Raw genomic sequence first — 15,801 nt, 5'->3', positions numbered from 1 at the left:
AAAAGGGATGTGTTTTATTTTGAGGAAGTTCACATATAAGAGTATTTAATAAATAGACCTTGAATGCATGTGATATGGAGGGTTTATCTATAATGAACCCCCTAAGAAGGAGAGACATCTCCAAAGCTATACTGGCCTCTTTTTCCTTAGCCTCTTTCACATTTAATTTAGCAATAACATGATTTTTTATATTGCTATACTAACAAAATACATTTGTAGATTTCAACTTACTAACAAAAAGACAAATTTTCCTTTACTTTTCTAACTAACTGTGAAAGCTTAATTTGTGGCATGCACAATAGACATTTTTTGTTGAGATTGTTTTTCTTACAATAGCAAGATAGAAACTATCTCATCAAATAATAAATTATTTGAATCTCATTCCATTACTAAATGGAGAGTAGATGCAAAACCTTGATAAGAATTTGAGAGACCATTTAAGCAGTCTACACAATGAACTATTTAGCAAAATCTTATCTCCAATAATCAACTGCTTCTTTAAACAAATTTATCCTTTAAAAAACATATCCATGGATTCACATTCATCCATATATTCATTGTCTAATTACTTATGCAAGTAAGCAACGCAACCCTTATGTCTTCCTTAATACAAATGTCAAGTATATCCCAAGCATCTTTAGCTATCTTACATAAATGAGTAAACATGTGTGATTGTGGTATACTTAATATATAATCTAGTCAAGGTATGAGCATCTACATCCCTACTATCCTAATAAATCTATTAAAGTGTAGGTGGTGGTGGTGCTCTAGTAACAATTAAAACAGAATTCGAACTTGCAGTATCATGAACACTTATTTCTATTACAAATGCAACTTTCAAAACACTATCAATACATTTTTCAATTCCATGTATAATGTTCTAAAGTCTCTTTGCAACTAGTACATGATGCATCATATAAGCCAAAGGAAGGTAGTTGGTTCTATCCATCTTGTCCTCAACACTCAACATACAATATATATCATTATTACCATCCATAGCCATTGATTGCAGTTGATGAAAAAGTTCTCTATATATAGGGAAATATGCATGAAACCAACCTATACTATGTAGCACAATACAAAGGGAACACTAAAGGCTATTATCTACAGGATGGACTATTGTCAAAAATCTTGCACAAAAGGATGAAATATCCCCAAAAATATTGGCAATAGTGAAAATGGAGATTGAATGAATTGAAAGTGAAATTGTGATGATGCCAAGATCTAACATGTTTCTTATTTGTCAACCTACGAATGCTCATCAAATCTCATTCCAACATCTGAGGAACTCAAATGGAGGGTACTGATTCTACCCAAGAGATTGAAACACACTATGACACTAATTGTTGGATTTAGGGTTGCAAGAATGTGCACAAACATCTTGGAGAAAAATAAGCTTGAGGAAACACAACATAAGAATTATTAGGTAGTATTAATAGAGAATATTTACAAGACTTAGTATGCCCTAAAGCACATGTATACAAGGCTAAGGGTAGAAAACCTCTTAAGGAGGAAAAGAAGTGTCTTGAGATGGTCCTAAGTATGTTCACATACATTACTTCACATCATGATGTATTTAGTAACTTTAATAACTTTAGTAGTTGTTTTCATTTTTGAGCTAATGCACCCTAAGGTTGGTTACTTTTTGTATGAATGGTATCCCAAAGTAGATTATAACTAAAACTATTATGTGTATCTCTTTTTCCTATACATCTTTGAGGTGTCTAAAAGGACATCAATGGAACTCGCCCCCCCCCCCCCCCCCCCCCCTTCCCCTTCTCTCTCTCTACATATGCATGCATGCATAGTAGAGTGCCTAACACTATCAAAAAGTGAGTGCATAATGGCTGAAGAAAAAGTGGAAGCAATGGAGACAAGGATACTAGCACATTAGGCTTTCTCAAACACTGTGCATTGAATATCACTTAGGTGGAAGGAGAATAAATAATTGATGGGCTCAAAAGGAAATTAGAACTCACAAGGAGAGCATTATGACATGGTCTCCATGAAAAGACACCCAGAGCTAACACTAGCCTAAGTATGGAAGAGCAAAGGACACATTTGATCAAGGCAAGCTTGTCTAGGCAAGAGCTTGACCTACTGGGATTTGAGGAACAAGAGCAACCTGGGATTTGAGGAACAAGAGCAACAAGCACAACCACTTTGTGAAATATGTTTTTGCCAAAAGACTGTTTTTTCTGTCCTTGTGTTGTGCTGTAAAATTATGTGAAGAAACATGTGATAACAGATTAATTAATAAAGTTGCTTTCATACGTCATAACTTAATGTGATAGGTAATTAGAAAATTAAAAAAAACCATTTATGGAAAGTAGGTGGGCGAGATCCCTGACGAATCCATCTTACAGATGGGTGGTCGCGGAAAGCTGGGAGCTTCCCTCAAGAGATTGAACGAAACATTAATTAGGAAAATTTAGATAGAGCTAAGCGTTGACTTACCTAGGGTCAGGTATTAAAACCTTGATATACATACATACATGTGTATGTGTATGCATGCAGATGTGTGTGTGTAAAAATTGAGACTCTTGATTTTGATCCTTCATAAGAAGTCAAATTTTGCATGATCATATGTGATGAATATAAGTTGTTTCCAACATTAGTGTTACTATGTTTAGTTTTCTCAGTTTTAATATTCCATATAAGCCAATCTTCCAAGTCCAAGTGAGTCTAATAATCTTTGTTTCATTATTGTGGTAGTACATGAAAAAATTGGACTACTAAAGCAAAGAAGGAAAATTCAAATGCACCTCAATAAGAGACCAAAGATGAAAATATAGTTTTAATCAAACATCCATCAATAAGTCATCTAACTTTTCATTTTGTTCTTTGATATTTGAAAAGCTTCTACTAAATAAATTCGACATGGAAATGATACGCATGTCCTCCTCCTATCATCAACTAACAATATAACCTCGCATATTAATGTTCCACATGGTGGAGAGATTTCATATTTCTTCAATTTTTGGAAAGTTTCTATTTACACGGTTTCAGTATGGGAAAAAGAGTATAAGGCTAATTCTCTAACAAACATGTCTCTATATTTTCATCAACTAATAATATGGTTTCAATACCTCCAAGTTCTACAAGGTTAAGGGTTGAAGTGACTGAAGATCTTGATATTGGACAGATATGCCACTTGAAAGGGTTTCTTGAGGTAGACGATAACAAAGGATGTTCTAAAAGACGAAATGACATACACTCCGCTTGCGCTTTTTGAAGATAGGTTCCCCAAGTCACTTGTGCACTCAACCTACAATGCCATTTACACTTTGTTTACTTTCAAATATATATAACATGATAAATCTATATGCTATTAACAAGTGTAGGGCAATGCACTTAAAGTTTGCATAGGCTACATAACTTGTAAAGTCATCCATATGATCGAGTGGGTAACATTACCATAAGAAAAAGAAGATAGTTATGATGCCCGAGTATAGAATAGCAATGGTATTGTTGAAGTTGAATTTTATAAACCTACATAGCATAGAATAGGAATTACTATAATTATAAAACAACACTCATTCTTCTTCAAATCCACAACTTTGCATCTCAATCACACATATTTACATTTCTACCTAGGGGAGATACTTCATTGATGAAAAGGGTATTTATTTATTTTTTATTGTCTTTTAGTAGTATCATTTACACTTCTCTTTTATATACTCTTACGTAGAGTATTTTATTAACATCTAGTTTCTTAGTCTTTTACCTTTTTCGATAATAGATACACTTCATTTTATGTATTGTCGGCTCACATAGGCCACATTGGACTTTGATCTCTCTCTCTCTCTCTCTCTCTCTCTCATGCTAGAGCTAGGCCCATGTATCTTCATGATATCATTGGACTAATTCCATGTGCATAGCCTCATCACTTATGATCATATCAACTAGGGATTTTATTTTATTTGCCTTTCATTGACATTCAATATTTTTTCCAAACAATTGTATCACCATATGGATTATTGTAACTCTTGGTCTCATGTCATTTTGGCCTTTGTAACACATTCACACAAAATATCACACACACACACACACTCACACTCACTCACTCACTCTCTCTCTCTCTCTCTCTCTCTCTCTCTCTCTCTCTCTCTCTCTCTCTCTCTCTCTCTCTCTCTCTCTCTCTCTCTCTCTCTCAGACAATTAAGGACCATTATCATACTCCAACTAGTTAGTTTGGTCTTAGCCCAACCCCCATAGACCGTCAAACAATTAGTTTAAAATTAGCAAGATTCCACATTTAGAGTGTTCACTTAGCACAATCATTAGTGGGGTTGTCAACTCTAAATAGGTAGTTAGCTAATGTTTTAAGTCACTGTGTTTCCAATCACCCTTTCCAACACTTCGTCTCCTTGTTACCTTTTGTGTTGCCCTCCCCTTGTGCAAAGACAAGATAACCTTACAAATATTTTCATAAAGGCTTTTACCACATGAGAAGTTTGAAGCTTTCCACAAAGCTTTGGACTTATTTCTCTTTATGGATTGATCTAGTTCACTCTTTCATTCACTGCATCACTCCCAAGGGGGGATTTGTTACTATATTTTGGTAGTGATATGGGTGAACACACTTAAAGACTATTAGGGTACTTTTTCCACTCTTTAGGAGGTTGGTTTTACTTAGCCTTGTATATAATGTTAGCAACCTCAAAGGCGTAGGAAATTAAACATAATCTTGATTTGAGGTTGCATAGGATCACAAAACTTAGCCTTGCCAAATACTCTATCACAACTACACATGGTAGATCCAACCACACAATGATCTTAGATAAAAGAGACCTAATTTTCTTGCTACCGAATAGGAGATAAACTAATGATGATATATCTCTCTGCTTGTAGTATAGAAAAAGCACAAATCATTGAAGATATTGCATCTAGAAAGTGTAGAAGTAAAAGAAAGACCATCCACCAATATTCACTTTAATAAATACTATATTTAAGGAGGCTTTTGTTGAGCCATTCCACCGTCATTATTGATTTTCACCATTTCATGCTTTTATGAAGGCCCCAAATGGATTTGCTCTTATGTGTGATATAGATAGAATCACATCAATAAAAATGAACATCTACTGTAGTCATAATTTACCAAAAATAAACTATAACTATAGATATAGTTTTTACCATTGCTTTGAAACTATACATTTACATGGATTATGATTCTTAGAGATTGATTATTAATTGTTGGTTTTCAATGAATGATTATCGATAATTAGTGATATTTAGTTGATTTTATGGACAACAAAGTGTTATTGGATGCCATTGATAGTTTAACCATGGTTTATGCTTAGTTTATAGTGTACTCTAGCTATTTGATTAGAATTTTTTTTTAAAGAGTTAATGAATGCAACTCATAGAAAACCTTTCCTCCTTGTGGACTATTTCCAACTTGTACCAACTTTGGACATTCATTTGTGCTAGAGATCATCCAAGGAAACCTTCCCCCAGTTCATCATCCTCAAGCAAGAAAGTCGTGTCCCTAACATACCATCTTCTTCATGGTCTGTGATTTTTAGGAGTCTAACTATGGCCCACACAGATGACATGCATGATAACCTAAGGTTATCTAGTTAATACAAACTTTAACGAGCTAATATACTGGTTTACAGTGACTAGTAAATTGAATAGTGATATGGTGGCAAACATATTGTATGCATGTTGAATACATCCGAGATCAACTATATATTAGAGATGTCCCTTAGTAGAAGAATGGAAGTGCTATCCCCCCTCCCCTTGAACATCAGAAAATACTTTGAACCCCTACTCTACTAAACTTGATTGATCCTGTAAGTTGGCTCTAACTAAAAAAGCATCAAGATAAAGCTACAACAACAGAGAATGGGCTTGCCAAGTCATTCTTTTCTATCCATCTAGCATCCATTGGTTAGTAATTCTAAAACTCCACCAAGTGTCTCCTGAAAACTTTACCTCTAATCTCTCTCTCTTTATATACCAAAATTTGCTAGAGTACCAGATTTGATCGAGCTCCTCAACCTTTGGTTGAATTTTAACAGATACATCCTCTGACACATCACCATGAAAATGTGTTAATAAACTAAAATGAAAAGTATTACGTATTTGCTAGTATGGAGACAATTTCAACCTATAAGCAACATAACTAATCTTCTCCAATACTTGGAAGGGCCCATAATAATGCATACTCAGCCTTGAATACAATCTCTATCTACCTTTCATCTTTTTTATTCTTGCATTTTCAAAATACAGCAATATAATCGCCCTCTGCAAACTGCAAAGCTTGTCTTTGGTAATCAACTTCCCTCTTTTATTTTTCTTGTAATCTCCAAACTGCATACTTAACCTTCTCATAGGCTACCTCCATGTTCTCCCACATAACAATTAGCCTCAAAGATCTCATTCTTCATGTGTAAAATAAAGGGCACTTTCTTGCCACCCTCAACTTCAAATGGAGCCTTACCAGTGGAACTATGCACCGTATTATTATATGCAAACTCTACCAAAGGCAAGTATTGCTTCCACTATGACTTATGCTTTGACACATAGCACTTCAAGAGATCTATAACCGTGAAGTTTGCTTGCTCAAACAAACCATTTGTTTGTGGATGGATTAATGAAGAAAATTTCAGCGTGATACCTATATTCTCAAACAATCCTCCCAAATCAAACTAGTCATCTGTGTAATGATCTACTCTAGGGTGCCATGATACTTAAATACATGCTGCAAATATAATTGTGCCATATGATCAACATTGTAGCTCCCTTATATAGTTCCTTATTTGCATGCTTAGAAGATGTTGGAATCAATTGCATGCAATTTGTGACATCAACAAGAGCCATAAGGGACATGTACAGCCTGGTCTTCATGTTGCAAGATGCTATTAAGCTCTAACATCACAAATGACATGTAGAATAAGAAATCATGACATTGATGAGCCCTTATTTCTTTTTTTCTATACTTTTTATCACAAGAAGGAATGTAAGAATTCTCAATTTGATAAAGGAGGTACAACTTACGCCATAGTGCAAAGAAGCACGAGAAAGGATGCAACACCTAATAGTCAAAAAAAAGGGATAAAAAAAGAATCAGTCATACAAGAATAAATAATTGATCCAAGATATGAAATCAGTTCAACTAACAAGAAGAAGACTGGACTAACCACCAATAAAAAGCCAAAATGATACTTTCCAATCAGCTTCACACCTGTTGATAGTAAGGAAAGAGCAAGTTACAAGACCAAACAAAATAGCTTAACTGAAACTTCTTCCCACTATGAGTAAATTGCACTAACAGATTTAATATGCAACCCATAGAGTAATCAAATTTAGGCCTGCACATGTTTTGTACACTCTCTCTGTTTTTGTACATTTTACTTGATTAGAAGTACATTTTTTGGCAAAGATAGGTTGATTGCTTGGATTAGTACTTTTATATTAGAATCTGGAGCTCTGAAGCTAGCAATAATTTAAATATTGGAAGTTGTGCTTATATTAAATAAGACTTACATATCAGAAATTGAAGCTCAGTACTTAAATATCAGAAGTTGGAGCTTCAAAGCTAGCAAGGATTATTGAGACACTTTTAGGTGGCGTGTACATATGGATTGGCCAATTGCTACAGATGTTCAACCCATGTATCATCCATGTCACTAGACCTTGGGGCAAAGTAGACACATCCAAAGAGATCATTGCAAGGATCACAACTAGACAGGTATGAAAAGAAAATTACTTATATCCAATCCATTATCTATGTAGACATTAAAAATGTGTGAAAGAGTAGGACCATGAAGAGGTTTTTGGTTTTACAGTCACAATCTAGAAACTGGCAACTACTAACTATAGTGCATTTTAGGCTTCAATGCTGGCTTAAGTGTGCCTTTGGATGTGTTTCGAGTTGTTAAGCAAAGTGTACATACTATTGTGCACAGATATTAGTAGACTTCCAATGACCAAGGCAAACTAGCCATATTGCTCATAGATTCATCTTTCAAAATGCTACATTGGGTGCCCATGCTTGTCACATGGTTCAAGGAACTCATTGAATTAATGCACTTGAACATATATAAGTCATGGTCCTACAGACACTTTAGCTGTAAAGTTGTCAAAGTAAGAACAAGCATCATTAACTGCATAATCTCATTTTGCTTTATGGGACAGCCTAAATTCTTCTGTACAAGCAGCTCAAGACATTGAGCCTGTGTAACCATTATTACCTGCAATCCCAAAACCGTTCAAAAGTTTGCCGGGGTGCTGGAGGTGCTCCATTTTCCTCTCTGTCTTCAGCATACTCACGGCATTCTGCTATGAATTCTTCTTCAGCGAATTCCGAGACAAACCATTTTCCCATTTTGAGAATACTTCCAAGCAGGTAGATGCTCAAGATGCTGGATATAGTCATCAACGATGGCTGCATCCAAACCAAGAAAACACAAGTGCATGCCTCAAAATCCAAAAAAAACATGAAGTATATCTCAAAACAACTAACCTCTTCCATCTTACTGGATATATAGATATGGCATAATAACAGTAGCTAATGCCCCTGGCACTTTTTTTTTTGCAAGTAAAATGTGGCTGATTATATTACTCAAAAAACTGATTACAACAGAGTGCTCATGCTCAACAGACTAGCTGGAGCTACTGGATGCACGAGCTTCTGCAGATGCACGTGCTTCTGCAGATGCTTGTGCTTCAGCCGATGCACGTGGAGTAGGTAGAGCCTCCAAACCGACCACTGCACATGACCCTGCCTCGATCATGAATATCGTGTCCTGCATCCCGGCCTCATACAAAAGGTGACGGCCCTGGCTGACTACTTGGCAACAGAAAGCCATGCGCTTCCGCGCCGCCTGCGCCTGCCCTACCCCCCTTGCACCCGCCCTGCCCCCCCCCAAACCTGCCCCCGCCCTGGCCCCCTACACCTGTCCCGCCCACCCCAGCCCTGTTTTCTTCTCCCCTGGCCGCCGCCACCGCCTGTCTTTTCCTCCCCCCACCCCCCGCGCGCTGCCCTGCCTTGAGGCTTGGCCCCTTGGAAGACTGTCACACCACCGGCATCAAAAACAACAATTTCCTCCCCCCCCCCCCCAACCTTTGCCATCGACACCCCCCCCTCTCCAGTTCCTCCCTCCCCCTGCAGCAACTCCCCCATCCAGTAGCACAGCAGCGTGATAGGTAGGTTCTCCCAGAAGGGACACGCAATGGAAACCTATGGTAAGACTCCGGTGCACTCAGTGAGTCCCCCCCAGTCAAACACCTTGCGCGTAGTCCTCTCTAAGGAGCAACTCTTAGCCGTCTACGCTAAGGAGCTGGAGCTAAAGAAAACAATGATTTATGGTCAGGTAGTAGGACATTTCCCGCTAGGGCCCACCTTCAGGACTGGCTTTACTCCACGCTGCACGTCGACACAGCGCAGATCATGGAGGCGATCCTAATGGGCCAAGGGATTTTCATGGTCAAGCTCAGCTTGGCAAACACAGCTCGCGAGTTCCTTGCCAGTTTACCATATGCGTCCACGAAGGGGGTCATATACATGGTCCCTTGGTACAGTGGCTTTGCTATAGAGGCATTTGCACTCCAAAACAGGTTTCTTCGGCACCCGGTCACCCTTCTTTTTCTTGGCCTGGCAATAGAGTATCGCCAGTTGGTGGAAGACTTTGGACGGCTCTTCGGCACTATCCTTCCCGCATCCTTCGCGGATGCAATGACAACTGCAGGAGTCCCAAAGGTACGAGTGGCAGTGAAAGAGCTCAAGAATATCCCACAGTTCCTAGAGATTGAGGCAGGCGAGCACTCCTTTAGGTAGTAGGTCATTGAGATGGGGCAGCCAGGGCAGTGCCTGCGCTACCACGACTTTGAGCATCAGGCAGCAAGTTGCACGCGTTTCAGATCCAAGGTGGCTCCACCAACAGGCCTGCAGGTGGATGCTGAGGGCTTCATACAGGTCCAGAGACGACAGAGAGGGAGACGGCAGGGGGAGCGCAGCCAGCATCTTAGACCCAACCTTGGCAGCAAGGAGTAGGTGGGGGTGCGACGCCCCCGCAGCAGAGCAGTTCACAGACCCCCCTATCCGCGCCACCCAACAGGACCGTAGCCCCCCACATCCACCACCTGCGCCACAGACTACCTCTCCTGAGTCCCCACAGCCCCCATACCCACCTCCCTCCACATCCCATGCCCCCCCCACTGACCCTGGTCCACAGCCCCCCATTTCCAGGGCCACCATCCCCCCCCCCCCCCCACACCCGCCATGTACCTCCATCCATCCCACGATCCCTCGATCATCCTCCCCCCCACCACCCCCAGTACCGAGCATCCCCCCTGATCCGCACCTGGTTCAGGCGATCCCCCCCATACCCACCCCTCCTCCTCCCACAGGAGGTGATGAGCCACACACGCCTACATCCTCTTCGCACCAATAGTCTCCCCCTCCCATACAGTCACCAACTCATCCACCCCTGCCGCCCGTCACACTTTCCTGAGACAGGCACACCTGTTGCCACATGAGTTCTTCCGCAGTGGCCCATGGTCCTACTTGAGGGTTGCGGAGCGCGGAGAGTTCCCACAACCTCTAGAGATGGGGATCTTCGTGGTTCGTAAGTCAAGGAGGGGCAAGGTCCATCTACTAGCACTACCGGATGGACCAAACTACGCCTTTTTTCTTCAGTCCTCTCACTCAGGGGAGTGGATGACGACACAGATAGAGGAAGAGTTGAAGAGTCAAGCGGCGGACCACACCTAGTGGATGGGAGAAGGACTAGCATTGTTTGCAGAGCAGTGGCCTGGTTACATGATGGATATTAACTGGTGGGCTGGTGCCGAGGTCCCTCACCTAAGCATTATCTTTCGAGCCCCTCTACAATGGAGAGCTCTGAGGGATGTGATCAACTGGCCCCTAGCACAGGCGGCCCGTTTGTACCAGTGCACAGAGTCTTGACTCTCAGCATGGCTGATAGATGCATTGATAGTACCACCTGGAACTTCTATCACCCCTATGGTCTATCCGAGGGCCACCATGGGGGATTGGAGTTCGCCGTCTAGACCGGCGGCAAAGCGTACCTGCATGCCTCATAGCTCCTCTTCATCAGCAGCCTCCATATCCAACAGATGCATGTTCGATCAGTCACAGGTTTAGTCACAGGTTTACCCATGAGCTTACACCTTGCATCCTCAAATGTGAACAGCCTCCACTACAATGGGACACGTGGTTCAAGGAAATTGATTGTTCGGCAGGAGTTGCAGCCTGTTCTTGCCGGACGGATTGACATCTTACTTCTACAAGAGCACAAGCTCAACCCCACCCAGGCCCATTGGGTAGGGAAGGTACTCCCAGGCAGCTTGCACACTTACTGGGAGCACACCATAGGTGCCCACAGCAAGAGTGGAGGTGTATGCAACTCTATTGGTCCGAGTCTTACCGCTTGTGTACGAGACCATGGGACGATAGTGGCAGGGAGGGTGCTATGGATCACATTGGATATTGGGGACTCGTGCCTTGGAGTCCTTAATATCTATGTCCCTACCGAGATTAGGGCAAGCAATAGGTTCTAGGTGGAGATCGCGGTCCCAGAGGTGGACTCCTGGATTGTTGGAGGAAACTTCAACAACCTGGAGGCTTTGGAGGACCAGCAGGGCAGAGGGAGAAACTACCAGGGCATGGTCGAGGAGGAGCAGGAGGCATGGGAGGTCTTTCTAATGGTAGTAGGAGCACGCGATGCTTGGAAAGACCCTAGCTTCCACAGGAGGGAGAGGTCACTAGACTTCTCTTGGGGATACAGGCGGCTAGGTGGAGTCCTGCTGGAGCGGTTGGACAGGTTTTATGTGGGAGAGTGGGGAAGCTCTCGAGGAGGCCATATTGGGCAGTTGGTAGGCACCGCATTGTCCGATCATTGCCCGATTCTCCTGACACTAGATCCCCCAGCATCTACCCTAGATACACGATCTTGTCAGATCCCTGACTCAATCTACAAGAGGGAGGAGATGACGAGACAGATAGAGCAGATTTGGACCAGAGAGTGGGGCAAGAGGGGCCAAATCATAGAGGAGGTTGCTGAGGTCCTAGCTGAGTCGAGCAGAATCTACCAAGAGGCAGCCATACAGGCCAGGCAGCACTGTTGGGAGGAGGAGAGAGCACTCTGGCGGGACCTTGCAGCCATGCAAAGATTATTACAGGAGGCACCGGGGAATCCCACTCTCCACGCACAAGAGGTGCGTGCGCAAGCAAGCATTGCTGGGCTAGAGGACAAGTGCTCAGAGTTCTCTTTCCACACCTCAGTAACCTTTTCGGCGTGGAAGGGGGACAAGATGTGCAGGGAGTTTTTCCAGGTGTAGCAGCCTCACACCTCAGGAGAGCAGATACACAGTCTCCGAAATCAGTATGGGAGGACCTGTTCTAGCCCAGACGAGGTGATGGAGATTGCCACCGACTACTATACTCACCTGTTCCAGTAGAAGATAGCCTCAGCTTGAGGACAGCGATGTAGACAGCAGGTCTGGAATAACATCCTGTCCCTCGTCACAGAGGAGATGGGATGCTCCCTCCTAGCCCCCTTCACAAAGAAGGAACTAGAGGAGGCTTTCCATACACAGGACGGGTAGAAATGCCCGGGAGAGGATGGACTCTCTAAGGCTTTCTTCACTACCTTCTGGGAAGTGGTGAAAGACCCCCCTACTGATGGCCTTTCAAGAGATTTTCACTTCAGGACAGATGCCAGGGAGTCTTTCGGCAGGCCTTATCAGTCTTCTCCCCAAAGGGGGAGACCGGTTGGAGCTTTCCCAGTGGAGACCGATCACCTTGTTGTCAATGGCCTATAAGGAGCTGGCAAAGATGATTGGTAGGCGACTACGCCCCTTGCTTCCAAACATCATCCACAGACAAGCTTTGTCCACGATAGGAGCATCCTAGACAATGTATTCACCTTCTTTGAGGCGACAGAGTGGGCCCAACACAGTGGGCAAAAACTGGCCATACTACTCTTGGATTTTGAGAAAGCCTATGACAGAGTGGATTGGGATTTACTAGAGGGCACCATGGTGAGGTTGGGTTTCTCCCAGGCTTGGATTTTTGGGGTCTCCGCACATTACAGATCGGCCACGAGCAGGGTTCTCATACGAGGAAGGCGAGGGGAGGAGTTTCGGCTGGAGAGATCGGTCCAATAGGGCTGCCCCCTGGCCCCGTACCTATTCCTTCTCTTTGCAGAGGCGATGTCTCACTTCCTCAGGTCACGTGTGAGCGGATTACGTGAACTCCGACTTCCAGTAAGAGAGGAGACTGAGTTGTTAGACTCACAGTATGCAGATGATACAACGCTCTACATAGAAGATGATGAGTTGATGCTGGAGAGAGTGAGGTTGGCTCTTGAGGTGTCTTGTTCTGCAGCGAGAGCAAAATCAACTAGCGAAAGTTGGTTGGCTTCCTCACAGACCCGGACTCTAGCACGGAGTGGGGCGTCCACTTGGGATTTAGATGGGTGAGCAGAGAACTGACCGTCCGGTACTTAGGGTTACAAGTGGAACTCGACATCACTCCCACCCAGCAGTTTCATCCAGTCCTCGATTCTATTCGAAGGAAGCTGACCTACTTGAGCACGACTCGTCTCTCACTAGCCGGCCGAGCCCTGGTGGTTAACCAGGTCCTCCTAGCGACGGCCTTGTACATCGCCTCGTGTTGGTGCTTCTCCTCCTCCTGCGTAATGCAGCTTCGCCGCCTAGTGCGGAATTTCCTCTGGTCCGGGTCAGACGGCTCCAAGGATTCAAGGGCCAAGGTGACGTGGGTGACCATCATACAACATTGGTCAGATGGAGGGCTTGGGATCATAGACCCAAAGTATCAGAGTATGGCCCTCCTGGGCAAGCTAGTTGTACGCGGCCTCACAACAAGAGGGCAGACCTGGAAGGTCCTATTGTAGGAGGGTCTTCGGGATTGTAGACCGAGGCTTGGCGGTGAGTGGAGGCCATCCCTGAGATGGATCTCCACGTCAGCCGAGATCACACCCCCCCAGATCACCCTTCCTACACAGCTTACTCCGCGTGTGGTAGGGCCTCTGTAAGGCCCTAATCTATAGCCCCGCAGGCTGCTAGGAGGAGATAGACCATCAGCCGATGATTTGGAACCCCCCGGTCAGGGACCGGGAAGGGGCACAAATTGATGAGCGCCCCCACAAGCAACCTTTGCTTTGGATGGACTCCCATCTCCTCCTGACCAAATGAAGTTCTTGATGAGGCGTTTCACCTGGCCAATACACGACCTAGAGAATGCCCAACAAGAAGTGATGTACCACATGGTCGCAAGAAGAACTTGGTTGGCAACCACTGCTCTTCCTGCCAACGAGAGTCTCGCCAAGCTCCAATACAAAAGCTTCTATCTGATGCTCAAAAGGAGGGCTGTTAGCTGCTGCTTTGAGGTAATGTCAATCCCCACATGGCATTCGAGATCTCACAGCGGTCCCGTGGGGAACCCATGTGAAATCCTCATGTGGTCGCCACTCTCGCTGTCTAGTGTCGCATACCCAAAATCCATAGGATTTGTGCCAGTTAATTAGAGCCCCTGATGCTCTGCAAAATGTCTCCATGGCTGTTAGAAAGGCTCTAAAGTTGCCCTCATTCCCATCCAAGTAAACTATTGTATCATCAGCAAACTCCACATCAAGAAGCTCCTCAATTTCAAGGATGGATAGCCTGATGCCTCTAATACTTGTAGAGATCTCTCTCAAGAAGGAACTCATGGCCTTTGCTAAAAATAGAAACAAGAATGAAGCAAGTGGACATCCGTGTCTTACTGATCTATGGATGCTGAATCTATCTCCTCTTGCCCCTGCAGTCATGACCTGGCTATGTGCTGAAAAATAGAGAGCCGCTACACCCTTGACCCACTGCTCTGGAAAGCCCATCCTCAGCATTGTGCCCTCCAAGAACTCCCAATCCACGCGATCATATGCCTTCTCAAAGTCGAGAAGGAGCACAATAAGGTCTTGCCTCTTGGATCTAGCCAAAGCTGTGGTCTCCCAAAAGGTGAAGATGTTGTCCAAGATGCTGCGCTCTCGGACAAATCCTGTCTAAGTGGGGTGTATAATATCTGACATCAATGGTGCCAGCCTGAGACTAATCGCCTTTGCGAGGATCTTATAGGTAGTTCCAAGCAAGGTGATCGGTCTCCACTGTGTGATCTCCAATCTATCTCCACTTCCTTTCGAGATAAGATGAATCACCCCCTCAGAGAGTCTCTCTGGCATAGTCCCTAATGCCATCATCCCTGTGAGTGAAGGCTTTTTTTTATAAGATCTCAGTAGCTCACAAAGAAGGATTTATCTAGTCCATCTTCCCCTAGACACTTGCGTGAGGGTAGTGCCCGAAGTGCCTCCTCTAACTCCTCTGTAAAATGGGCCATCAGATTTCTGCTCATCCTGTTTGTAACCACTCTCTGCATGCTCTGCCAAACTGCTTCTCTATCTCTCTCAAATCCAAGGGGTCTAGTGGTGGATCCTAGTAGGGATGTATAGTATTGCGTGGCCACCTGTCTCACCTCTAGAGGGCCCTGTGCAATGGATCCATCAGCTCTCTTGAGTCTCCGAGCACCCTGTCTAGAGTGTTTAGAGCCATGCGGGTCTGAGAGGCTAAGATGTACTCCATGAAGATACTCTGGAATGTATGAGGCTTCGGAGGACGACACTTCAGGCAGGGCCAAACCTCTTGCACAGAGCATTAGTAGGAACAGTTGATTTTCTCATGTTGCAGGAGCACCACTTCGCAGTAGAGAGAATATCACATTGCTGTGGGAAGCTATTGCCAAGCCAAAGTCACACTTATTAGGAAGCAACTGTG

At 43.6% G+C, this 15,801-nt stretch overlaps 1 protein-coding gene across 3 annotated transcripts in view; it reads right to left on the bottom strand.

Moving 5' to 3' along the window:
* Positions 1 to 2,815: 2,815 nt before the first annotated feature.
* Positions 2,816 to 15,801, bottom strand: part of LOC148040066 (uncharacterized) — a 91,966-nt gene continuing 78,980 nt past the window's right edge. Inside the window, exons 5-9 of one of the 3 annotated variants that reach the window (XM_087696566.1) lie at positions 8,202 to 8,395; positions 7,149 to 7,192; positions 7,006 to 7,042; positions 3,418 to 3,492; positions 2,816 to 3,268 (exon numbers count right to left, since the gene is read on the bottom strand). In XM_087696566.1, coding sequence (XP_087552692.1) covers positions 3,031 to 3,268; positions 3,418 to 3,492; positions 7,006 to 7,042; positions 7,149 to 7,192; positions 8,202 to 8,395 — 588 coding nt within the window. In that variant the 3' untranslated portion in view covers positions 2,816 to 3,030. Of the gene's footprint in view, positions 3,269 to 3,417; positions 3,493 to 4,011; positions 6,877 to 7,005; positions 7,043 to 7,148; positions 7,193 to 8,201; positions 8,396 to 15,801 lie in introns of those variants that run through there. The other 2 variants (XM_087696567.1, XM_087696568.1) reach the window with 2 other exon arrangements.

The sequence above is a fragment of the Lygodium microphyllum genome, chromosome 2 (assembly GCF_053477565.2).
Source record: "Lygodium microphyllum isolate KBCC chromosome 2, Lygodium_microphyllum_v1.1.10, whole genome shotgun sequence".
NCBI lineage: Eukaryota > Viridiplantae > Streptophyta > Polypodiopsida > Schizaeales > Lygodiaceae > Lygodium > Lygodium microphyllum.
This window is presented reverse-complemented; position numbering and strand designations above follow the sequence as displayed.